The 26,815-nt window shown below is 39.3% G+C and overlaps 1 protein-coding gene across 1 annotated transcript in view; it reads left to right on the forward strand.

The window, feature by feature from the left end:
- The window catches only part of lamc3 (laminin, gamma 3), a gene marked incomplete at its 3' end in the record, with an annotated part of 159,122 nt that overhangs the window by 47,014 nt on the left and 85,293 nt on the right, over nucleotides 1–26,815 (forward strand). The window contains exons 3-4 of the mRNA XM_079659941.1: nucleotides 8,153–8,283; nucleotides 11,806–11,972. Coding sequence (XP_079516067.1) covers nucleotides 8,153–8,283; nucleotides 11,806–11,972 — 298 coding nt within the window. The remainder of the gene's footprint in view (nucleotides 1–8,152; nucleotides 8,284–11,805; nucleotides 11,973–26,815) is intronic.

Raw genomic sequence — 26,815 nt, forward strand, 5'->3', positions numbered from 1 at the left:
CGAGGCGGCGGGAAGATGGGGGCATGGTTGCACCCCGGAAACACATGAGCATCTAACACAGGAACGTGTTCTGGAGCTGGAGAACAGGGAACTTCCAGCTCTTTTATCGAGGAGAGGAGAAGAGGCTGTCAAGGCCGCTCTTTTCTTCTTCCTCGCCTGATAGCTGAAAATCTAGGCCGGCTGTGCCTGAGCGGCTGCTGCCGGAACCGGAGACTTTCTTGGCCAGCTCGTCCTCGCCTCAAGTCTGGGCTGGAGACCCGGGGCGGGCTGTGGCCTATGCTTTTTCGGGATCTTGAAACGGGCAGGATGTGAGGCAGCCTGAGCGAAGGACTGCCGCGGGGCCGTTGAAGGCGGCGGCTGGACCCTTCGGGGAAGGCAAAGCCGGAGAGCCTCATTCTCCTTCTTTTTGGATTCACAGCGCTGTTGCATTAAAGCCAGGGCGGTGTCAAATATGCCCTCGGGAACAATAGGCATGTCCAAGATGTCCTCTTTTTCCCGGTCTGGAAGGTTCGTCAGGTTAAACCACCTGGCTCTCTCCTGTACCACCATTATCCCCAGTGCTTTGCCCGTGGCTTGGACTGCACAGCGCTGCACACAGAGGCAAATGTTCGTGATCGATGTGATTTCGTCCCACTTGGCCACTTAAGGCCAGGGGATGTCCAGGCTGGACACAGCACGTTGGCACACAGCCTGCAAGTCCATACTGAGGCAGGGCGAAGCTGGTGTGCTTTCGCCCGGGGGAGCGGACATCGCCTCCGGCTTGGCAGCCTGGGCGGATGAAACCAAGATGTTATTTTCGTGCTCATCTGAGTCGGATAAGAGGAACTCAGAGGCATCCTCTTCATCCTCCTCCATATAATTCAGCTCTAGGACATCCCCCGCGGGTGGAACCACGGTGAGGTCCAGTCGGGATTCCCAGCTTGAGACAGCGCGGGGCTCCACTCTCGCAGCTCTCGCCGCCGCCGGGCCCCAGCCTGACACGGCACGGGGCTCCGACACAGCGTGGGGCTCAACCTCCGCTGCGGTCGTCACCATGTCTCGATTGACGGCCGGCGAATCAACAGACATGAAGAGGTCCTGTCCCGACAGGCTAGCTTGGTGCGCTAGCCGTCGGCGGAGACTCTTGGTGGTGAAGCGGGCACAATGCCCGCACGAACCGGGGGCATCGATAGCCTCCTGGGCGTGTTCCAGCCCAAGGCAGGACGAGCAGACCTGGTGTGAGTCCGTGCTCAAAATCTTAAACACGCAGCCGCAGAGCCGAGCCTCCGTCTTCTCCGGTGTGAGGGAGAGAAGGGTCCATCCTCGTTAGCCGGGGTGTCAGCGTGGAGGGACAAACTAGTAACAGGTATGTTACCGTTTGAAAGAAAAAATCAAAACCTTATCGTTATTCCGAAAGGAAAAAACCGCGGGCAGATTTTCTAATATTAACTGGTGTGTTAATATCTTTTATCTCCGTTTCCTCTGGTGTGAGGGAGAGAAGAATCCGTCCTTGCTCGCCGGGGTGTCGGCGTGGAGGGATAAACTAGTAACAGGTACGCTACCGTTAGAAGAAAAATCAAAACCTTACCTTTATTCCGAAAGAAAAAACGTCGTGGCAGATTTCAATATGAACTGGTGTGTTAATATTCAATTAAATCTTCTTGTAAAGCAAGATTAGCCGGCAAGCGCCCGTCGACCGAAAGTTAGCTTGTGGTTCAGTCTGTGGACAGTTAACCTAGCCCAGCTACTGATATTTTGAGATGTGCTCCGAAGCGAGAAGAGATGTTTGAATGACGCTGCGACGTAGTGCAAGCTACTTAAAGGGTGGGTGGATTCCCTGACGTAGACTTCAAGATCACCAGCCAATCAGGATTGGCGTAATGAGATTGATGCTTCTGTTTGCATACACGTTGAGCCACATCCCATAGTGAGACATCGAACGGAGTGTTATGAATGAGAACTGCATGTTGGACGCAAAAACAATGCAGAACCAGTGTTGAGAATTGACCATTATTAATAGAGGCTTGAATCTCTTGCATTTTGAATGGGCTCTATTGTGCTTTTAGTTTTTTTGTTATAGGGTTTTGTGCACGTAAATGGCCAAAGGCTAAAGTCCCAAAGTTCTCTCCAGGGGGAGTACACATTGTACGTCATAGGCTAAGGAGCGGGACATCTCTACGCAGGTGACCAATCATGACACAGCCAGCCAGACTTTTTGAACTCTAAAGCATGTAAACAAATCACAGTAGGGGAACAAAACACAACTATGAAACCTGAACATTTGCATAATAGGGCCTCTTTAAAATTACGATCATCCATCCATCCATCCATCCATCTTCTCCCGCTTATCCGTGGTCGGGTCGCGGAGGTAGCAGTTCCAGCAAAGAGCCCCAAACGTTCCTTTCCCTGGCCACATCAACCAGCTCTGACTGGGGGATCCCAAGGCGCTCCCAGGCCAGTGAAGAGATATAATCCCTCCACCTGGTCCTAGGTCTACCCCTTGGTCTCTTCCCAGCTGGACGTGCCTGGAACACCTCCCTAGGGAGGCGCCCAGGTGGCATCCTTACTAGGTGCCCAAATCACCTCAACTGGCTCCTTTCAAAGCGAAGGAGGAGCGGTTCAACTTGACTTTAAAGCAACCCAACGGAAGTTTCATGTAAGTTTAGTTCTTTCCTTCGTAGCTCGGGCTGCGGGGGTGCTAGAGACGGGAGCATGTTGATGCGACCTTCCTAGCCGGAGATATGGCCGCATTTTAAGATAAACTTTCGTTGGGTCGCTTAAAAACCAATCGCAAATCGGAGTACACATTGTACGTCATAGGCTAAGGGGCGGGACATCGCTTACTAGGTGCCCAAACCACCTCAACTGGCTCCTTTCAACGCGAAGGAGGAGCGGTTCAACTCTGAGTCCCTCCTGGATGACTGAACTTCTCCCCTTATCCCTAAGGGAGACGCCAGCCACCCTGCGGAGATCACATGTTTCTATTACAGGGTGAATCTTAAACTGAAGCTTGACTTTAAAGCAACCCAATGGAAGTTTCATGTAAGTTTAGTTCTTTCCCTCGTAGCTCGGGCTGCGGGGGTGCTAGAGACGGGAGCATGTTGATGCGACCTTCCTAGCCGGAGATATGGCCGCATTTTAAGATAAACTTTCGTTGGGTCGCTTAAAAACCAATCGCAAATCGGAGTACACATTGTACGTCATAGGCTAAGGGGCGGGACATCGCTTACTAGGTGCCCAAACCACCTCAACTGGCTCCTTTCAACGCGAAGGAGGAGCGTTTCAACTCCGAGTCCCTCCTGGATGACTGAACTTCTCCCCTTATCCCTAAGGGAGACGCCAGCCATCCTGCGGAGAAAACCCATCTCGGCCGCTTGTATCCGCGATCTCGTTCTTTCGGTCATGACTAGGGCTGAACGATTAGTCGATTTTAAATCGAATGATGCGATTATCAAATGGCAAAGCCTGCGATTTTTTTGTTCTTCGTGTCAGTCATCCACACCAATCAGAAGTGCTGTGCTCCACATGTACCAGTCATTGTCAACCAATCAGAAGTGGCCCATGATAGAAGGTGATAGACAGATTGATACAATCACCTACCAAGTATTTTTGAAAGTGCCTGCCCTTTCCAAATGGCTTCCAATGGAGCTTTCCTAGATGGTTTGGTGAAACAAACCATCTGAGTCAGGTTAGTAATGCTCCATCACAATCTTAAACTGAAGCTTGACTTTAAAGCAACCCAATGGAAGTTTCATGTAAGTTTCATTCTTTCCCTCGTAGCTCGGGCTGCGGGGGTGCTAGAGACGGGAGCATGTTGATGCGACCTTCCTAGCCGGAGATATGGCCGCATTTTACAATAAACTTTTGTTGGGTCGCTTAAAAACAAATCGCAAATCGAATCGCAATCGAAATTACATTTTTTCCCAAAATCGTGCAGCCCTAGTCATGACCCATCCTTCATGACCATAGGTGAGGGTAGGAACGAAAATGGCCCGGTCTTGCTCAGCTCTCTTTTCGTCACAACGGTGCGGTAAAGCGACTGCAGTACCGCTCCCGCTGCTCCGATTCTCCGGCCCATCTCATGCTCCATTACGATCATCAGTGTTTTCATTATTTATTTCAAAAGTCAGGTCATTAGCATTGTGTCCTTTTTTTTGTGCTAATAGGAAACATTGAATTTCAGTCAATAATTGATCACATGAAAAATAAAAATTAAGTTTACCATTGCTTAGAGATAGACGAAATACATAAAAAACAACAAAACAAATATCCAAGTGGATGTCAAACATTCAGAAATCAGCCAGCATTAATAAATGATTTGCAAACTTTAGTCATGAAATATATTTATCCTAAAACACAGAAAATATTTCATCATTGTTTTTTTACGTGGTTGCATCTGTATAACACTGCTACCTGCGTGGCCTTTATGGAATTTCTTTGCTGATTAGAAACCTCACTTATTGTGCAGGTCGCATGCATTATCATTAAGGCAATATGTACATTTCCTATATAATACCAGGAGAAACGCTGAGATAATGACAAGGTAGAAAACGGAGCAATCATAATTTGTATTTTTTAAGCATGTCAGACAGGAAGAGAATAATTTCCTATCCCTTGTGTATTCTCTTAATTTGTTCTTTCCACTTTTTTTTAATGGAAAGTTAAACCATAATTTCCTTTTTTCTGTTTCCCGTCCATTTTCTCAACCTGACTGACCTTAATTTTACCTTACTTTGCTACCTTGCAGCTATATTCCCCATCTCAAACCCCACCACTCACCTCTAATAAAGCATGAATGCAAATCATATCATGTCCAGACAGTGTAAAACTAAATGAAGAATGAGCATCTGTTTTCCCCAGGCCACTGCAGTGCATCAGGTTCATTCAGTGTCTTCCAAACCCCATTAGCCAGTAGAGCCATGTCAAGCAGGGGCAAAGTCGATAAGCACAGTCGGAACAATAGTATGCCAGCCAACTGCGCTCAATGCTGCAACTCTGTAGTTATGGGTGCTTCAGAATAAAGGCCCCATAGCCCTCAATAGCTGCTCTCCAGCTAGCGGGATAGTGCAGAGATAAGCCTGGCAAGTAAGGAAAATAAGAGATGAGGTGTAGTGTGAAGGCAGAGGTTATCACAGGTGGGACACTGAGGGTGGGATGAGTTACAACTGGAGAACAGAACAGCATTTTACTGAACCACCTGGCCTTGTTAAATTCTTGTTAATTAGAAGCTTTAATACACAGTTTCATTGATTGCACATTGATGAATAGACCAAACTCTGCTCTGAATAGCCTTTTTTTCCAGTAGTCATGCTGACACCATCCATGCAAGCTTTAAACCAATCAGGAACACATGTGCAGCATATTCACACCAGATGTTCCGTTATGACCTCTCCATGCCTCAGCAGTGTGTCTTTAAGGTCTGTAGGCACAGTCAAAGCAGGTGGTCTTAATCCCAAGACCCTCTCCCTTTGAATCAGGAGGATGGTGTTCATGCTGACAGAAGAAGAAAGCCCCTGAGAAGCAGCTCTTTTTTGAGATGACTTAGTTGGAAACTTTTACTGCAGTGCTATTTTAGGCAGAGAGATCACGCTAGGTACCTTCGAAGAGAGCCTCAGAGGGCTCAGTAGTGTCATCTCCCTCTTAAAACTAACCAATTAAGCCCCTTTATTCACTGGCTGAACAGAGAATAACGCTTAACTGAATTGTTTTACATTTTAACTACTATAAAGCTAAAGAATAAAAATGGTCAAAGGTTAGTATACAGATTCTGCACAGCCCTATTTCCCAATGTTTTTGTGTACAGTATAATGGGAAAAAAACGAATTCGACTGACAACACCGGCAATTATGCACCGTCATTGTAAGTGTCTGAAAACAACATATTAGAGATTTTGCTAGAGGATTAGGCTTTAAACACCTTGCTTTTCTACAACCAGGTGGAAGAGAGCTCTCTCCTGAGAGGCTCAAATAACCTCAGCTCAGTGAGGTTAAGGCACACCTTGATATGATCATTATAATTATTAATGAGACATTAGAAACTAAATGAAAAACAGGTATAAAATACTATATGACAGTAACAAAAAAGTTGTTAAAAATAACAAGAATAGAGTTTAAAAGGGGAGTGATTTGTAAAATATCCAAAAAGAAAAATCTGCTTACAGTTCTGTTTCAAATGAGTGTTGAAAGATGCACCCATAGATCTCCTCATGTTGCTCTCAAAGTGCACCAGATTGATGCTTTTAACTTCAATATTTAAAAAAAATCTTCCCGGGGGAGCATGCCCACGGACCCCCCTAGAGGAGGTTAGGTCCCCTCCACTTAAATCATGTTCACATGGATACTAAATACATTTGCACACATCTTGTGTCCATATCTTTCTGTTTTGGTGGTCATGCCACACCGTGCACATGCATGCATGCGCGAGTCATGGAAAGATATCTGGATTGAGAGGTTGCTTTTTCTTTGCACAGCATGAAAGAAAGGCGAAATGAATCGGCTGTGATTTTAGTTTTTTTAAGCAGAGGTTGAGTTCAATCATTTGTACGGCCCTCGGAGGATGTTGTAAAAATTGAAAGGAAAAAGGTTCCCCACCCCTGCTGTAAATAATAATAAAAACGCTTGATTTATAACTTAACGTCTCTGTCTCCTATTGATCTGAGTATATTATAAAGAACAGTTAATTGAAGCATTATAGCACAGGCCTTTGTCAGATGGTATATTACGCTGTTTTTTTCCTGCTTCGAATAGTTCTCTCTTTTTTCACCATACCTGTGTTTGCATCACTGATTAATGCCTGGAAGGGTTACATTGCACTCTGTTTCACAGATGGCAACAGCAGTGTTCTTGCTCAATACTAGACCAATGAAAAGTCACTTGGACACAAATGTTGGGCAAATAGCATCTGCTTTGACCTGAGCTTCTCTTTAAAGGACTATACAGTACCATCTACATGTATTCTCATGCAGTTGTCAGCAGGGACTGTTTCTCCTTATGTTCTATCACACTTTTTTATGTGCATGTTTATGTTAACAGATGTAACATAAACCAGACTTTTGAAATCAGTCTGACTGGGAGTATCCAAGGATATCTCCACTAATTTTCATCTAATTTTCACTCAGAGCCAAACATGTCTGTAGGATGTATCCTCTTGGGAACATATGTATGTCTGTATACATCACCTACAGACATGCTGCTATCATGATAAAGTTACGGTATGAATCTTTTACTACTTCATCGGCTGAAATATGCAAACTTTGCTCTATTTAATAGGTGTTATCTTATGGGTTACAGCACTACAAAGACCAGCTGTAGTGCCTGGAATAAAAACATGAATGAATGAACCCATCACATGTGTTTTCAGTCTGAAACCCATCCGCTCCAATCTCCCACAGCCACACTTCAAAGACCCCTCTGGGGACAGGCTTCAAAACGTACAGGATTTTAAAACCTCAGTCTCAAAACCAGCCAGGAAACAGACAGAAAGTTTCTCCTCAGCTATTTGTTTTAAAGTTGGTTCTGTTACGAGGGAGAGATTTCTCATGTCAATTTTATTCTCCCTTTACCTGGCCACACTTTTATCTTCCACCCCACTTCCTGTTAGCTTTTCTCTGTTTGTGTTATCCCTCCACACTTTCTTCTCCTACCCTCGCTTCATCCTGTCTTTGCAGTGGCCTCAAACAGAGGAGCTTAAATCATATCAGGGATGGGGGCTTTGCCTTCCGCCATCCATTATACCCAAGTAGTGCTGCTGGTGTTGTCTCTTTTCTCATGTTTCTTTCATATTTTGGCTTTCAGTCTCCAATAATCCCCTTCGTTCTTCACCCATTTTTCTGACATTAACTCGATTTCCTACACCGTACTCATTATCTGCCCATTACATCTGCTCTATCCCCTGCCGTTACACCATCACCCCTGTCTCCTTTCCTTGATCCACCAACTATCCATTTCCACTTTTTATTTTCTTTGCTTTGCCACCTTTTCCTGTTTTATGTCCTTATACCTCTTCCTTCTCTCAACTAAAGCCCACTTTGTGTTTTTCCTCCTCGTGTCTACTTTCTTGTACCACCAAGTGTGGCAGCCATCAACACACTGATTGAAGTGGCTAACATCAATAGCTAACATCAGTCTCACCCTGTTGGCCCTGTTTCTTCATCCCTACCTTTTTTCTCTTCCAGGAATGGGTGACAGCCACTGACCTGCTCATCTCTTTGGACAGGCTTAACACCTTTGGAGATGAGTTCTTCAAGGACGCTAAAGTGTTGCGCTCGTACTTCTATGCCATCTCTGACTTCTCTGTGGGTGGCAGGTAAGAGACTACAGAAAAGGCTGCATAGCCAACACACGCTTTCTTGAGTGTTCAAAGTTAGTCTCTTTTAACCTTGGATTGTCGGATGAAATTGAAGTTGAGCCAAACAACAAAAGAAAACTCAAAAGGCTGGTGGTGTATATATTTGTGTGCCATGGTTCTTCTATTTATTGCTCAAATAATTTTGAATTTGAGCACACAGCCCTATCTATTACTAAATAAATGTATGTAATGCTATTTGGCTTTTCCAAATTAGTTTTGGAGGAAACACAACTGCTGCATGAATACAAGGCATACGATGCAAACATTTTAATGAGCCCAGTGTTAATGTCTTTTATCTCACATATTGTTCAAGTAAGCCTCATAAAGCAATTGGTTATGGTTAGGTAGCGATTATAGTTTCGGTTGTGTTTTTTCAAATTTGGCATGTCTCAACTGGTCTCAAGGACAATTGTCAGTATTAGGGATGTCCCGATCACCTTTTTTTGCTCCCGATCCAATTCCGATCATTTGATTTTGACAATTTGCCGATACCGATTTTTCCCGATCCGATCTTTATGCAATGCATTAAGAGAAAAAAAAGCATTCAAGTTGTCCCTTAAGGTTATTTTTTTATTTAAATTGGATATTCTATCCAACATGGATATAGCTTCTTTCACAGCAGCATTGGATAGGTTCAGTTGTGCAGCATTGGATCAAAACAAAATAAAGCTTTCAGTACTCGTTAGCTTACTGCTACAATTAGACACTGCGCCCTGCCCACTCTTTTGCCAGATTTGAGAGAAATAAGCAACCAGGTCTATGAAAACAAGCCCCAAAGAAGCAACACATACATGATGTTCTGTCATTTGAAACCCAAACTAAGGCCTCAGGATGACTTTAAGACTTGAACATGGTCATTTTTGTTTTGTAACATTGAATACAAAATCTAAAAAAAAGTATTTATAAAAAATAAAAATAAATCCCGATCCCCGATTTTTTTTCTTCTTTTGAAAATCACGTGATCGGCTCCGATCCCCGATCACGTGATCGTATCGGGACATCTCCAGTCAGTATTAAATAAATACCACAATCTTCTTAATTTAAATATCTTTATTATAAAAACATTTCATGAAACTACACCAAATGTTGTAACGTTTTTTTCTAAATCAACTTGCCTACAGGAGCAATTTGGGATTAAGTATTTTGCCCATGGGAACTTTGACATGTAGACTGCAGCGGCTGGGGATCGAACCAATGACCCTCTTATTGGTTGACCTTTAACCCCTTATCCAACCTTGCAGTATACAGGTTTGCAGATATGCCTGAAATAATAAATCCTTCTCCTTTCAGGAGACTGGATCTTTGTAACCCAAGTAATCTGCTTTGTCCCAAAGCAAGAAAAACAATCAACAACTTTTCCTAAAAATAGGTATGAAAAAAACCTGCTGTCCGTCAAAATACAATTTAGATGTGAATATACAATATTATCCTGCTTCCTCCTTCCACTTCTTTTGGTTTATTACTCAAAGTAATGAGAGAAGACGGGGTGCCAAGGATCAGGCTGCACCTTGGCGTCTCACATAGGAGTGGACGATTAAGTAGTCGAGATGAAGCCTTCACACTGAATATAAATCTGATCTGACACATGCCATAAACACTTAGGATCACTGCAGTGACAGGACAAGTTACCCACCAGTGCCACAGCACCTGGGGGAGAGACCCACATGACAACACGTTAGCTTTGTGCTTTCTGAATGAGTAAACAAGGCTTTACAGCTCAGTGCTACACCTCGCCAAGTCCCGCTCTCAGAAGCTGTGAAAGACTCCTCGTCATTAATACAGAACATCAATGCAGCCATAACCCAAGGTGGACTGCTGTCAGAAGAGATGGGCTAGAGTGGAGACAATCCATATAAATGAGGAATGCTGGCAATGCATTTGCTTTTAAATATATTTTTATTGGCATTTCTTTATTTGTCATCAAAAGACATTACAGAAATGTATAACCCCCCAAAGAAGAAGAAGAAATACAAATAAATTAATACAATAAAGTTACAATTACAAAAAAGTACTTAAATTAATAACGTAAAAGAATATACATATACATTGACAGTGAACAATAATTAAAAAGAGAAAACGGAAAATAACATAAATATAAAAAAATGATGTAATAGAATGTGAAATTGTCAAAAGGTTAAAACAGTTACATCATATCCAATTATATTTTGCCTACTGATTGACAAGGTTGTATCTAGTTCCGTTCCAAACAATGTATTTCCCCCATAATTTATAGACGGTATTAGACTTTCCCTTTATAGCATAGGTTGATTTCTCTAAGGCCAGACAATGAGAGAGGTGTTTTGGTAATGCATATTTTCATTCTAACATACAGACTTAAAGTCTTTTGAACTGCACATATGCTGCCTGCTCATGTCACCTCCCTCCCTTGATATTCATTCTGAGTGATCACAGAGCAGCTCACGTCTCCTCCAGCAGAAGATCTGATATGTGGATTGGAAGCACTTTGGAGTGACTGGGTTGTTGTCGTCTCAGCGACAACAGAAATAACTGGGTCTGAGCCTCAGGCAAGTATGCGTCTGGATCCTCGACAGCTGGCTAAATTTGACAGAGCCTGCCACTCAGCGACAAGTCCCCGTCCCCTATCACAGCCACTTGACAAAACCCGACGACAGTGCCAGGAAGTATTACACACAGGAGGGCGTATCTGCCACCGCGCTTCACTGGAAATAATAGGCTTTCCAAATGCAGGGAGAAGAAAAGGCAGCAGATATTAGCTATCTGGTTTGGAAAATGTACTTATTAAATCATGTTTATCTCATGATTATTTGTTCAGTTTTGATCATTAAAAACATACATATATTTAAAGATACACACACATTAAAAAAAGTGTATTTATATAGTCAAACGTCACAAATCTACAGATTAACAAACATGTATGACAGTTTTAAAAGATGAATTAAATTAAAATAAAAACAATGAAAAGACAAGATAGAACATGAAATACAAATAAAATAGATACAAATGAAACAAGATGAATCACAGCAGAAAGACAATAAAAATACAATAAGAACTATCAAATAAAATACCGTGAATGTAGTACTCAGGAGGACAAATGCATAATCTCTTTTTTTAAAGGAGTCTTCAGCACACCCTTAACAGTTTGGATAATGTCTGCCTCCCTGATAAAAATAAATATAAACATAGGAGTTCACATAGATAAACATTAACACAAACGCCAGAGTTACATGCTTCTTGCTGTTACTATAACACAGTGTATAGCACTGAGTGGAGTTTTGAATAGTAATGTTTCTGAATGGAAATGAACACCCCACCTTATCTAAAGCCATGTTATAACTGTTAAAGATGATAGGAAGTGACAACTCCCCATGGAAATCCCTTCTCACTTTCCCTCTCCACTGACTGTGTGTGTTTCTACTCAGAGTCAGTGAGGAGAGTCAGAGACAGAGCAAAGTTGTTCTTCATCCTTTCTACATAACTATCTGTCTGTGTTTCCCTCAGATGTAAGTGTAACGGTCACGCCAGCGAGTGTTTTGAGGGGGAACACGGGGGGCTGGTGTGTGCCTGCCAGCATCACACGGCGGGAGATGACTGCCAGAGATGTCACCCCTTTTACCAGGACAGACCCTGGGCCAGGGCCACGGGGGACTCTGCCAACGAGTGTCTGAGTGAGTAGCTGCTTCTGGACCTCCGACACACACACAGCGGGGAGAAACTCTCGTGCAGCTTCTGCATTTGCTGCATGAGAGATACTATACAACAGCATGGCAACGTTTTCATAGCAATTGAAAGGCAGGGTTCTTATAATGCTGAAAATTGAATGGTTTGTTATTATGTTGAACAGAGCTTCAACAGCATTTGTTGCACAATATACCCAAACTAAAAAGGTATCTCAGTAACTCTGCCTTTGAAAAAAAGTTCACTATAAACACACACTGTGAGTTGAGTTTAAGGCAAAGCCCTTTGAATTGCCTTGTGTTAATAGGTGCTATATAAATGAACTTGCCTTGCCTACAGTATAAGCCATTGTATTAGTATCTGCAGAGAATGACAGTTTTAATAAGAACCGCACTTATAATTTGCTTGGAAGTGTACGTGTGCTTCCACTCCCTGCAGGGATACTCAGCAAGCCAAACTGGGCTGTTTTTCTCCTATATGCATGCTGCAGATAAAAGTGACAATCTAAGACTAATGACACATAATAAGGCGCTAAAACACTTCAGCCAACAGTGATGAGTTGCACCTATACGGAAGAAGATAATGACATTTCAACTTTTTTGCTCGCATCTTGTTAATTGCAGCTGCGGCACCTTAGAGCTTCACTCTTTCACTTACTTTTCACAATAAAAGCCCTAGACATTTAAAGTACAGTGCTATGTGTTTTGTCTGAGGGAACTTTAATTGACACAGAGCCTTTCGCTTAGACGCAACTCCACTAAATAATTGACGGTACATTTCGCACTTATCTCTGCTAGGCTGTTACCTGTTATAGGTAGCAGTGTGTCATGTGGATGTGACGATGTGAACGCGTAAAAACCTGGTCTTAATTAAAAGTTGTTCCATTCCTTGTTGGAACTTAACTTGTTCAAACCATAGACTGTATGGTTCAAACACAATACGTTACAATAATTAACTCCTGTTGCATTATGGCTTCGTGTCCATCCTCTACTGTCTTGCATTGACACTCACAGTATTTTATTTACAAACAGAAAATAATGCAAATAATTCTGAATCAAAGGGAATTAGCTGAAGTCTATAAGTACTGGCTCCTTCGTATGCACATAATGTTTGCAGGCATCCCCACTTCATAGCGTCTTTATATATGAATTAGTGTTATTATTGTTATTATCAGCTTTAGCTCATCACACTACATGTTAACTGAATGCTTTTGGGGAGCAATTGTATTTGGCTGAGGGCTAAAACCCATAAAAGAGTGTTTTGATTTTGTATTTTTGCTGAATTCCATTAAGCAGCAAGCTTGTTTTAATTACTATTCGTGGTTCCAAGCAGATGGCGTCTTGAATGAGAACTGCACCCAACTTAATCAATGTGGTATATTAATAAATAAACACAAACCATGTAAAGGAGAGACACAATGTGGAAACGTGTAATAATAAATGCTCAATGTAATTGCACATCTCTTTCTTGCACAAAACTAATTTTGTTTCCCCACCAACATTTTATATTTCCATTTTTTACAACAGCCATGATAATATTTTCTCTCCCTGACATAGTTGTATGTGCATTTGATTTGCATCCAGGAAATTAAATACAATAAATGCAACAAGTAGTAAGATATTAAAGTTGTTTTTATGTTTCAAGGGTTAGTGTTAATCTTATATCATCCATTGTGGGCCAAGGTCAGAAAGGTTTTCGGTTACTAAAATCTCAACAAAAGAATTTTTGGTTCTAATCTGTTAACAAAGGATGACAATATTTCAATATCACCTAAACAACCAAAGAAAGGAGTATAAATATGAATTAACATTACTTTTTTTTTTACACAAGTCGTTCATAAAATGATCTAATAATATACAGTTTGGCATTTTATATTGGGGAAAATAAGCCTTTCATATGTTTCTGTACCTTAAGACAAGTATTGCTTGGGAAAAAAAATTGACTACAGTTGCTGTTATTTTGTCCACGTTGTACTTCCGAGGCGTGAAAGTGCTAGGCGTGCTAGTTACGGGAGAGGTGTCTTCATGCTAACAAATGCAGGCAGAGCTATCAGAGGTCTGAGGTGTGAAACATGTGTGGGCTGAGACCTTTTTTATACCTCATATTAAGTTTGGGGTTGCTGCAGCGGCACCATTTGAAGTGTGAGACTTTTTCTGCTGAATGTAATTTTAGACGATTGTGAAATAAGGTGGAAGGGATGAGGTGCTCTTTCAGAAGCCGGCTGGATTGAATAAAAGGAACACGATCTTTGGCTTTGAAGGAACTGTTAAAAAGCAGAAAATGAAAAGTCTTGCAATCTTCAATACATTTGATATGTGTGCCACTCTGTGCACGTTTTTGCTTTTGTATTGCTGTTTGCATAGTGCATTTATCTGCCATTGTTTACTGTAGCACTTCGAATGCATGTTTGGTTATGAATGGATTTGGACCTAAAATAATCTATAAAAGCCATTTAGATTAACAAAGCACCAGGGGAAATGATTGTGTTTAACATACATTGTGTATTTAACAATGACATATAAAACTATTACACAATAAGCTGAAGAATAGCAGTGGCTAGAAGTCGGGAGCTTAAAGTTATACATGCTAAATAGTGATCTTTCTAGTTTTGATGATCACAGTTCTTTTTATGATGATTTTTATTTTTTATTTGATCGTTTATTTGGCAGGGACAATGCACAGTAATGAACACTTAAAACAGTCAAATGTATCAAGCGTAACAGTGCCAGATTTAGCTTTGAGCTAATTTCCATCCGCAGTCCCTCACATAAAACATTTAAGCAAATTACATTTTACAAACATAGCAAAATCAAATACATGATATTCAAAAAGTGCAAGGGAGCAAGAGAAGCATACACAAGTATTTACCACATGGCAGTACAATATAGCAGCTACGACATATAAAGTGCAAGAGAAGATACAAGAGCTACCTAAAGTGCAAGAGAGGATACAAGAGCTACCTAAAGTGCAAGAGGAGATACCCCTGTGTTAAAGTGCATTTAGCGGAGATTGCACGGGGGGGGGGGGGGGGGGGTCCATGTAAACATTTATAAAAAAAACACATACTTTTAAAAGACTTAAAATGGTCAAAACTCAAGAAATTGTGTTTTTCAAGGATGGTACAGTAGTGGTATGAATTTGGCTTTCTGTCAAACACCTTGATAGCTCTCTTGTACAGTTGTTCTATGTGTTTCAGGTTTGTGGCACAAGCAAACGACCAGTTTGTCAAATATATCATATTTCTTCTTGTAACTTCTGACATGTCTGTATGTGCGTGAATTCACTGCAGAAATATTATTCTTACAAAACAATCCTTGCATTAGGTATTTAAACAGTTATCAGAGATCAGAAGACATTCAGTGATTAGAAGGAGCTTTAAGTTCTACATGCTAAATAGTGATCTTTGTTTTTTCTTTTAATAATTGTCCTTGCAAAATATTGATCATTTCTGACACCGTTTGTATTTATTTATTGCATCCACTGTGGTATTTCAAAACAATCTTCCCAAAAGAACCAGCACTGTCATTTCCAGCTTATGTAAATATAATTTGCATATTTTGTAAAATGTGAGAATATAGTCTGCATATCTTTTTTTGACATGCCAATATAGTACATAGAACAGCTCGAATGATCATAACTGTAATGCAGGTGTTATATCAAGCAGTAGTTTAAAAGCTAAAGCACAGCAGAACCAGATATAGTTATGTATATGGCACGCTCATGCAAATAGAGGTAGCAGCCTATTGACAAATGCTTTACAACATTGCCTCCAATTATTGTGGCACAAAAGAGACATGTTGAAAGGTGGTGGTAAGTCCAAACACGTGCAGTGCAATTATTTCATCTTTTTACAGTGAGCGGTATCGCTGCTTATAGCAATTTCATACAAATCTGCCCAAAATGTCAAGTGTCTCTTTCAAGCAGCATTTTAGCTAATAATCTTTTAGCAGAGGGAGGATAAACTTTAACAAGATCATGACCTTTTGTGGCTCAGAAAACCGTGCAATCCAAGCATTAGAAAACAATTGTGATCAAATCTGAACTTTAGAAAATAAACACAAAGTGGCATACAGTTAATAAATTCCCTAATTTCTGCATTGCAGTCTTTTTGCTTCCTTACCTCTTCAACTGTAAATCCTCTTTGGCACCACATGCACTACACCTAACTGAGAGGCTTTGCAATGTACTACTCAAATGTGTGGTTATAGTATGCAAATAATTTGAATCAAGCATCACATTTTCTAAAGATCAAATAATGTAGTGTTAGGTGACCGGCAATACACATCAACCAGAATGCCAGGAATAGTAGACAAGCACATTAATTCAAACATATTAAAGTAACCCATTGTGACCCTTGATGGAAAGTGTCAGTGTAATGCTTTGGTCAATTAGGCAAATCAGTCTTGTCCTCCCACACGCTATAACACAACCTGCTCTAGTAATGCAGTATGGTTGCTTCATTTTTGTATTCTGTATTTATATAGAGAAAAAAACTCATGTCATTATCAAAATAATATACATCCTGCATGTCAATTGTGCTTATTGTATTTTAAGATAGCAAACTGCATGAGACTTCTTTTAAAAGGCAAAAAGATTAACAGCAGTGAATACCTTGTGTGATTATTACAGCTATCTCCGCTATTGTTATTGTGTGAACGGTCGTAGCAGGTGGTAAATGGAGGCTTGAGGGGGGCTTTTTATGTAACTCTGAATTTTTTTCATTGGTAATTCACAATCGGTCGAGGTTGTTCATCACAACTTGATATTGGACTGCTGATTTTTATGCTCGCTGTTTGCTTTGTGCTCTTAAAACTAGGTGTGGAAAAATATGCAAAGACTATTTCTGTGTGCGTATCTAGGGTGAAATAGGGTGTCATTACCATCATGCTCCCCTCTGAGACTGAAATCATTTACAGCCCGAGCAGGCTGCTGCGGGTCGTCATGATTTCCGTTGTTTGTTTGATGCTGTCATCGGCTTAGCCCGAGGCGGTTCCAGTAAGAAGACACTTTAAATCCTTCTTTTTGCCACTGATTTAAGGTTGAAGGCTGCAGTCGTAGCTTGGAGACTGTGATAATGACTTGGAATATCAACAGTACACTCATAATACTGCAGATCATTATCATCTGAGCCTCCTGGTAGTACACCCACTGTGAAATGAGATGGATCTATAATAAAAAATGAAGTCGAGTTTAATCTCCTCTTGTATTTTTCATTTAGTTTGATTTGTGAGAACATATTCTATCTTGCAATTTACAAAATGAAAAACATGATCTACCGCTGAACCGCAAACGCCTCTGCAGAAAAACAACATTTTGTGAAATATACTGTAGTCCAATTTACAGACAGCAGGTAGGTAGAAAATAGGCTGCCAAAATGTCATGATGACATGCGTTGCAGTTTTTTTGAATTTAGAACTAAAACAAATGTCTAGAAGCCAGCTAAAGGGATTTTTAAAGGGGCCCCTTTATGCTTGTTGTGGTTCTCCCTTCCCTGTAGTGTGTTTTATATAGGTTTATGCAAATGCTCTGCAAAGGCTCAAATCCCAAAGTTGCCTGAAAGGCCTCCATTGATTTCCTGTTGGAAGATTAAAGCATGTTGTCACAGTAGTCAAAGTAAAAATATCACAAAGTCAAAATATAAACCTGAAAATGTGCTTGAAAGGGCCCCTTTAAGTATATAGCAGGGATGTATAGCAGCACCTGTTTACAAAATTCAGCACCAACCCAGGCTAGCTGTTCCCCCACTTTCAGTCTGCAATGATAATCTAACTTTATTTTCCTTTATTGGACTGTTCTTATATGATTTTGTTTTATTTTCTAATGTTGAACTGGTCTTACAATATAGGAAGTCAGGTATACTAAAATAAAAAAAGCAATTTAAACAACTTGTCACTTTTTTCCTTGCAGGCTAAAATAATAATACAGATTATATCATATAACATACAAACCAAAGGCTTCATTTTGCATTTCTCACTGCAGATACTGTCCTTACAGATTACTTTTGAATATCTGGAGAGGAGATTATGAGATTTCACACCAAGACACTTGAGCCTTCCTCTGGTTTGGTAAATAATGGGGATGGCTGCTTTTTGGCAGTACTGTATCAAACATAAATATCCTAACCTAAGGTACAAGGCACAATAGAGTGTGTGTTAGGTGGAGGTCTGCTCTGTCTGTAACAGAACACCAAAGGTCACACAGATATGTACGCAGCATGATCCCTCACACACTGCTTTCTTATCAATGCTGATGCTCTGCTCCGTTGGCTAGTCCGACATCTCATTCGTCCAGCAAATTAGATATAAAAATGAGGAATTATTGTGCCTAGAGGGTTAGTGGTCCCTCTCCGAAATACATTCTGCAACAATACTAAGAAATTATTTATATAGAAGGCAGAGGACAATAAGATGCTGTATTGCGTCACCTCTCATGCAGGTGTGGTGGAAGGTTTCATCTTCCACAAAATGTCCATTATTACAGCTTTATTCCATCAAGAAGTGTGGCCATTCTAGCTCATATATAATATTGGTTCCATATTTTGTTATTGGTTCATCCCTTTTATTAATAAACATGTATTATATGACATGTCATTTATATATTGCAGCTTTTTTTATTTGTCAACTTAGTATGAGTTATATGCATCAAATTCATTTATTTATGTGTGTTATTTTATATCCACTACCAAAACATTCTCCAACCTTTCCTTTTTTGGGAAACTTCTGTTTTATTTGATGAGTAGTTGAGGAAGTATTCACATCAAAGTAGCTGATTTTCTGATGCTTTTCAATGAGCAACCTTGATAAAACATCTTATAACAATCCTTACATCCATATACATCAGACTGCCCACTCAGGTCACACGTGCACGATTTACTGTCTGTCCCACGTACCCACCTTAAGACCCGCGGTGATTGAGCGTTCGAAGCCGTGGCTCCTAAGCTATGGAACGCTCTGCCCGCCCATCTACGGTCTGCTGACTCCTTTAAAGCTAATTTAAAGACATTCCTGTTTGGGTAACCGGTGTGCTTGATTTTATTCTATTTTATACTACGTTTTTAGTTTGTTTTCATTGTGTTTTTATTATGTTTTGGTGCTTTTATGACTTCTTAACACGTGTGTCCATTTATCATTGTACGATTCCTATGATGATGTTTTATTGTTTTGTCAAGCACTTTGTGACTTTGTCTGTGAAAAGCGCTTTATAAATAAACTTTACTTACTTACTTACAACATTGCTTTTCTATGACCTGATTGTACATTGTGCTACCATAGCATGCTGCAAAAAAGGAGTGTATACTGTACTGTTAGGGGCTATGTGCAGTAGATATAGAATGAACATGGCTTTCACTGTGTGTCCAGACTAATCTCCATGAGACAGAGCCCCAAGGAGCAATATAGGGGCTGTGTCCACGCCTATATGGGCTTGATATGCAAATTAACGAGTCCTTGAATGCCCTCATCTGGAGTGTAAAGTGCTGCAGGACTGGCCTGTCAGGAGAGGTTGGTGCCACTGGAGTCACTGGGCCGTCCCTTTTTCACACACAGATAATGCAGCACTTTCTTTTATCTTGCACTGGAGACATGCACTTACATTTAAGTTGCAGAGGGTCTGGTTATTCAGATTGCCTCGCTTTTTGATTTCGGACTTCTAACACTTCTACATTACAAACATGTATGACCAAGGGTAATGAATTTGTTACCATTCATACCAGGCCATTAAACTAAAATTGACTCTTGAAAGTGCCACCTTTGCAAATGAGTATAAAATAAATACAGTTTCTAGGGAACCAATTCTTAACACAACGACAGTACATACAAATCACTAACCTTGTGTAAAGCTAAGTGCTAAACATACATGTACAGTTTACTTCTTTACCTTAAGAAGAAACTGAACTATCAAAGGTGCAATTGAGTAGAATGTATGTCTGAGAAGGCTGCAGGCCACATTGCTCCATAGTGCTGTATTCTAAAGTGCCTCTGTTGTAATACTGTTGATCTTTCATCCAAAAATGTGTGAGGCATAGTGTTTAGGGAGGTGGCTTCATCAATCACTTGAAAAAAGTCCTTTGTGCACTATAATTGTATTCATGTTGTGGACTCTGCCTTGTTTCTTGTGTGGAGCTTCCACAGTGGCAGTGAAGCAAAGGCTGAGGAATTTATGGGAATTTAAGAGGTTGTTGTTTTGGGTGGGTAGACCTAAATGTGGTCAAGATGGCCAAACATGAGGGAGGCTGTGTGGAGGTCTTTGTGTTGCATCGGTAGAAAAACATCTTTAAGTGATTTGCGCTGTCTCAGGTTCCCTCCGTGACATAATACAACCAACATACACCACCTTTAAACTGTCCTGCTACACTGGGCCTTAATCCCTGTTTTTAGAATATATTCATATATTTATTACATTGCATTTAGCTGACGCTTTTATCCAAAGCGACTTACAATAAGTACATTCGACCAAGAAGATACAACCTTGAAGAAAACAGAATCATATAAGTACATCAGGTTTCATAGAGCCAAACATTTCAAGTGCTACTCAACTGGCTATATAAAAAGTAAAAACCACTCATAAAGTTTTGAAACAGATTCTGAAATAATCATTGTTTTTTCTCCTTTGGGATTTGTTCTTGGGTAAAAATTGAAAGTTGTGCAAAAAACTTTGGTTATTTAGTTTTTGCATCTATTTCAAAAGTTACAAGCATAATAAATGGGTGTCATCAGTGGTTATTGCCAGATGGGGCAAACTGCACCTACTACATGAATAAATTATAATGTGTTCGAACAAAGATCAAACACTATTGCCATGCCTTTGGTTCAAAATGGGACAAGTTCATTTCCAGTTCACATTTCGAGTCCTCCCTCCACTCTGGAGCAACTTCGGTTGACAGCATTATTTTCTTAGTTCTCTCACCCTTTTTTAAATTCCTGTTTAAGACATGATATTGATCTTTATGAGATCACAGGTACAAATTATTCTGTGTTTTAAAAAAATTTCATACATCTGATGTAGCCTTTTCTCAAGAACAAGTTTAGGGCAATTTCATTATTTTCATTCAAGTGCTTGAGAAAGCCAATATGGCATTAACATCAAAGGCTGTTCATGGTAATCACATTATTTAACATACACAAAGTCCTCGCAGTTGTGAACTAAAACTAGTCACATTCCTATTTTTAAGTAAAGATAACAAACCAAATAACCAGAAAAAACTTTTAAAACAAAAGCCCATTAAACAGGAGCTGCAACTAATTAAAACAACCTGATCTCACCAGAATGCGTGGCTCCACCACGACTCCTTAACACCGCAGTGCGTGGTGGAGTCACAAACTTTGCTACATTTACGTGTCTTGCTTATAATAGTGATAATAGTAATTTATAAATATCATTTTAGAGCACACATTTGAAATCACAGTCAATATGGATTCAGGAAAGATAGATCAACATCTATGGCACTAATGGAATTAAGGGAGGAAATAGCAAACTGCATGGACAATAAAAAACAAGCAGTGGGAATATTTATAGATTTACAGAAGGCATTTGACACCATAGATCAAAATATTGTACTGATAAAACTGGAACGGTGTGGCATCAGAGGGGTGGGATTAAACTGGGTGAGAGATTATTTATGCAACAGACAACAATTTGTTGAAATTGGTGAACATAAATCAGAATACATGAACATAACTTGTGGAGTACCTCAGGGGTCCGTGTTGGGTCCAAAGCTGTTCATAATATACATCAACGACATTTGCAGAGTATCAAATATATTGAAATTTATTTTATTTGCAGATGACACTAATATTTTTTTTTCCAGTGACAATTTGAAAGAGCTAATGGAAGTGATAACAGCAGAAATTATTAAAGTAAAACATTGGTTTGACACAAACAAATTATCATTAAATATAAGCAAAACAAAGATTATGTTATTTGGAAAACATAAAACAAATCCACAGGTGCAGTTAATACTAGATAACATAGAAAGAGTACCGTATATGAAATTAAGTTCCTTGGTGTGGTTTTAGACCACACAATCAGCTGGAAACCTCATATCACACATGTAAAAGCAAAACTGGCTAAAACTATTGCAATATTGGGGAAAGCCAGACACATTCTGGACTACAACTCATTGTATACTCTATATAACAGATTGATATTACCATATCTGATTTACTGTGTGGAGATTCGGGGAAATACGTACAAAACCAACCTATAGCCGTTATGCACAAAATATACAAAAAAGGGCTATAAGAGTTTTCAATAATGTTGGATATCTTGAACACACTAATGTATTATTTTTGAAGTCACACATATTGAAGTTCATTGATCTGGTTAAATTTAAAACGGCACAAATCATGTACAGAGCAAGACATAATCTACTACCCAGGAAATTAAAAACATTGTTCGTAGACAGAGAGGGTGGGTATAATTTGAGAGGAAATCTACATTTTAAACAACTCAAGGTCAGAACAACTCTGAGAAGTATGAGTATAACAATCTGTGGGGTGATTTTATGGAATGGTTTGGAGCAGGAGTTAAAACAAAGCACAAGCATAATTCAGTTTAAAAGGATGTACAGAAATACTTTTTTGAAAAACTATGAGAATGAAGAGAGGTGATTGAAGATGAGAAATTATTGTAAATGTATGTATAAATGTAAAGATGTGAGTAGGAATAACTTGCAGAAATGATTTAAAGGATAATCATTGATTAGCAGTAAGTAACAGGTGGGAATTAATAAGCATTTGCTTCCTCCTGCTCCCTTTCAGACACATATGATTTATTATTATTATTATTATGAATATTTTTGTTGAATATATAAATATTATTATGAATATTGATAAATACTGTATTCTAACAATACGGTATTCTGTTTTTCGCATTTATTATTTTTTATTTGTTTTTTTAAAATCTGTTCAAAATAAAGATGGGAATGAAAAGAAATGAAATCAGTAGGCGAGGCTGTAATTTTGCCAGCTGTTACTCTCATGAGCGAGGCAGAACATAATAGTTTGAACATGCCAAAAAGCTTCTGTGTCGTTTATTGCACCTCAAACATTAAAACAAATCCAGAGTTACGTGTTTCTGTACTTCCTCTTAGAAGAGAGGACAGTAACAGAAGACCTCTGTGGCTTCAGGCTTGATCGCCGTTCAAATGCAGGGGTAGACATTAAGGGTAAAATGCCACTGGCCCTCCGGGCTGGTGGAATTGTATTATCACTGGCCCCACCATTGTAACCACTGGCCCGGAGCATTCGTCCAGAAAAAATCGACTTATAATGAAGAAAATGAACACATTTGTTGCAATAGTAATTTATGCACTAACTACATTACCACTTGTACTACAACATTTGAATCATCAGTTCTTCCTCAATTGTTCATATTTGGTTTATTAAAATAATGATATTGTGGTCATTGTTAAAAAATGTCAGCTATTATTATGAGTATTATTATTTGTATAATGCACTTTCTGCCTTCCTTTCATTAGGAGTTAGAAATGTAATGGCTATGTAATAGATTAGATTAGAACCTTCATTATACTAAACTGCTGGGACATTTCCCTAAAGCCAATACCTTTTATATTTTCTACTCTTCACTTACTTGTCAGCATAGGTCGGCATTGATGAACAGAGCCGACAGAAGACCTTGTTTATATTGGCATCATATTGAGAGGTGCAGTGACGTGTCCTAAAACCAGGAAGTATAAGCTGCTGGTTTCCTCGACAAAAAGCAATGGGATTTCTCCAAAGGGTTTTGGAAAATAGCTGGAAATAAGGTCTGTGGAAAACAAAACTGTTTGATAAATGCACGTTTTGTTCAGCCGGATAATCTCCACATGTCTACCCTACTTTTATAATTTTCAAATCATAAATCTAATCGATAGATTACAAAAGGGTTTTAGGACGCGTCACTGCACAAGAAGCCAACTCCATCGATCAAGCTGGCTGAAACGTTCTCTCCCTCTTCTTCTCATGCTCCCTGTCACTCTCCTTTAACTCCTCCGGTGACTTTCTTTTATTTGAAGATTGTTTTTTGCCCGGTGCTTGGCCGGTTACCGCTGGTATTAAAAACAATAATGGCGAATGGTTAGGTGGCGCGATAGTCTGTCGTGAAGGAGCGGGCCCCCGCTCACGGGAGCCTGCTCGCGCTCCGCATCAAACAGCTGTTTGCTTTTCACCCTACAACGACAACCGACTCACAAAACGCTATGTTGTCGCGTTAATAAACGAAACAATTTAACTAAATTGCAAGTCAAAATACCAATACCACAGGACAATGCTTTTTTTTTAAAAAGCAATATTTTTTGTGGCCCGAGCAGGCAAGTGGAAAGTACGTTATGCTGGACCGGGGTGTCGAAATAGTGCTTCCGGGCCAGCGGGCCAATTATAATGTCGAGCCCTGAAATGACAATGTTGGTTTCCCCAAAAGTGATCGGGGCTGTAAAATGACGTCGATTTTACACTCATCTATTATTCAAAACCATTCTATTTATTCTAACGTAAATTACATGCCAGTGTTTTATTTTTTTATTTATTTGTTTTTCATTTAAATCGTATAATGTCGGACTTTTTTTCCCGTCTGTGAGGTAAAGAAATGGGTCTTAGATCCTCAAAATACCGAAATCTGTATTTTTGAAAATCTTTTTTTCCTTCTAATTTTTTATTCTTTTCTAAATAACACACTGTTATTTACTCAACAATAACACACAATTATCCTTGTTTTTATTTTTTCGTTTAATTCTATAATCTTGGGCTTTTTAGCCGTAAATAAAGTCACCAGAAACAGACCTAGGCCTATAAGGGACATTTCGAACGATACACACCACAAACCCACTGAACAGATTACCCAAGATCCTCAGCTTGAAGCTCGTTGATTGGATGTTTTAACCGCAATGCATGTTGGGATATGATGTTAATGCGATATGATATCCGAAAACATAAAAAAATAAAATAAAAAAAACTTTATTCCGAGTGTTCTTGCTCTTCTCTTTGGAAGTCATCACATAACGGCATTGTAATATACGGTTCGGCTGCATTAAATATTACACATCTGCCGTAGTTCTTTATTTATAGAGCCCTGATGAGAAGACTTCTGGACAAACAGGAGAACTGCCGTCAAAACTGAATATGTGACGTGGATCATAAATATATCAACAATTAAACAACATCTTGCATTTCTTTTCACAAAATATGTCTCCTTGCAGTATCAATAGTAATTCGGCTGACTTTTATATTTGGTCCAATTGGTAGATATTTACACCATAACGGTGCACAGCTGATAGAAAAGGACTTGTAGTTTTTAAAGATATTACTGATTTTCTTTGATTATAAGAATGTAAATACTGAGTTGAGAGAATAGTCAGGGGATTTGGGTGATGGGAGACACATCCATGAAATCACAATTTCAATAGCTTACCATTAAATGACGGATATACCTTTCTGTCTGTGATGTTTTACAAATCAGATATTAATGTGTAGAAGTAAAACATGAGAAATAGTATAGCAATATCCTGTAAAATTATGTAAAAACATGAATAAAACTAGACATCTTGAGAAGTTATACATACATAAGTGTCCTACACTAATAATACAAAGTTGTTATTAGTATGCTGTGTGTACGTTGTGTGCACCGCCGAGTGGTTAAAGCACGTTATTGAATTATTTTTGTTGAATGATGTTATTTGATGAAAAAAATATTAAGAGTACATACTTTCATAGGGGGAAAGTAGAAGTTCAATGATAGAAATATAGAATATAAAAAATCAAGAAGATACTGTAAGTGATCTCTACAATAAAACAGTTTAGTGCTGGATGTACAAAGATATTAATATGAGGAGGTGCAAAACAGAAACACTAATTAACCTTTATTAACACATTAAAGAATACTTTAGGTTAAGGTCTTCTTTCAAATAAGAAAAAAGCTTTGGGGGAATCTATCTACAGATAAACAATAAGCCTGACAAAGTACTTAACGTCTAATGTATTGCTTTCCTGCAATGTTAACTACTGTATGTTGAAGCACTTATTTTAACTGATATTATACACATTAATGATACTCTTATGTATGTAGATAGAATAAGAAATGTGCAGAATTTGACAGTTTAATGATGGTGGTACACACATATTGATAGATGTCTTGTAATGCACTGTTGAGGAACCTGTGTCCCAAGTTTTTCATTCATTGCATAACTACACCGTAGTTGTGTATATGATATGTCAATAAACCTTAGAAAATCTTGAAAGGGATGTGCAAAATAGCAATTATATACAGTTTTTAATGAACTACTAGTACAAATATAACGAGTAATTAAAATACTTTATAGAGATCTGCAGATAAATGTTTAGTCTTATCAAGCAATAACTATCAAATATCTCTCCTGATTGTTGGCACTTGATAATCACCTTCCCTGAATTTTACTCAGGTGTAACTAAAGTCTGCTTTAAGGGTTGTTTATATTTCACATCATTAATCAGAATCTGCAAAGTAACTAAAATACATGTAGTGGGGAAAAATAACAGGTTAACCTCTGAATTGTAGTGGAGTAGAATTACAAAGTAACAATGAGCTGTCATGTGGGTATATATTAATGCTGCCCATTATGGATACAAGTGATTTTCACTCATTTAGTAATTACATGTTTTAAATTTGTACACACCAATGTGTTTCCTATCGCCTAAACCTCCAGGGCTGTACACAGTTTAATACTGTCAACTTCTAATTTGGGGGAAAATGTCTTTTTAAAACTACAATTCCCAGTAGAGATGTACACTAGAGAACATGTTGCGAAACATAATAGCCAGCATGTGTAGTTCTCGGGGGGCGTTCGAGTCCAGCTTTGAATAGT

Source organism: Notothenia rossii, assembly GCF_949606895.1.
Source record: "Notothenia rossii genome assembly, chromosome: 11".
Lineage (NCBI taxonomy): Eukaryota > Metazoa > Chordata > Actinopteri > Perciformes > Nototheniidae > Notothenia > Notothenia rossii.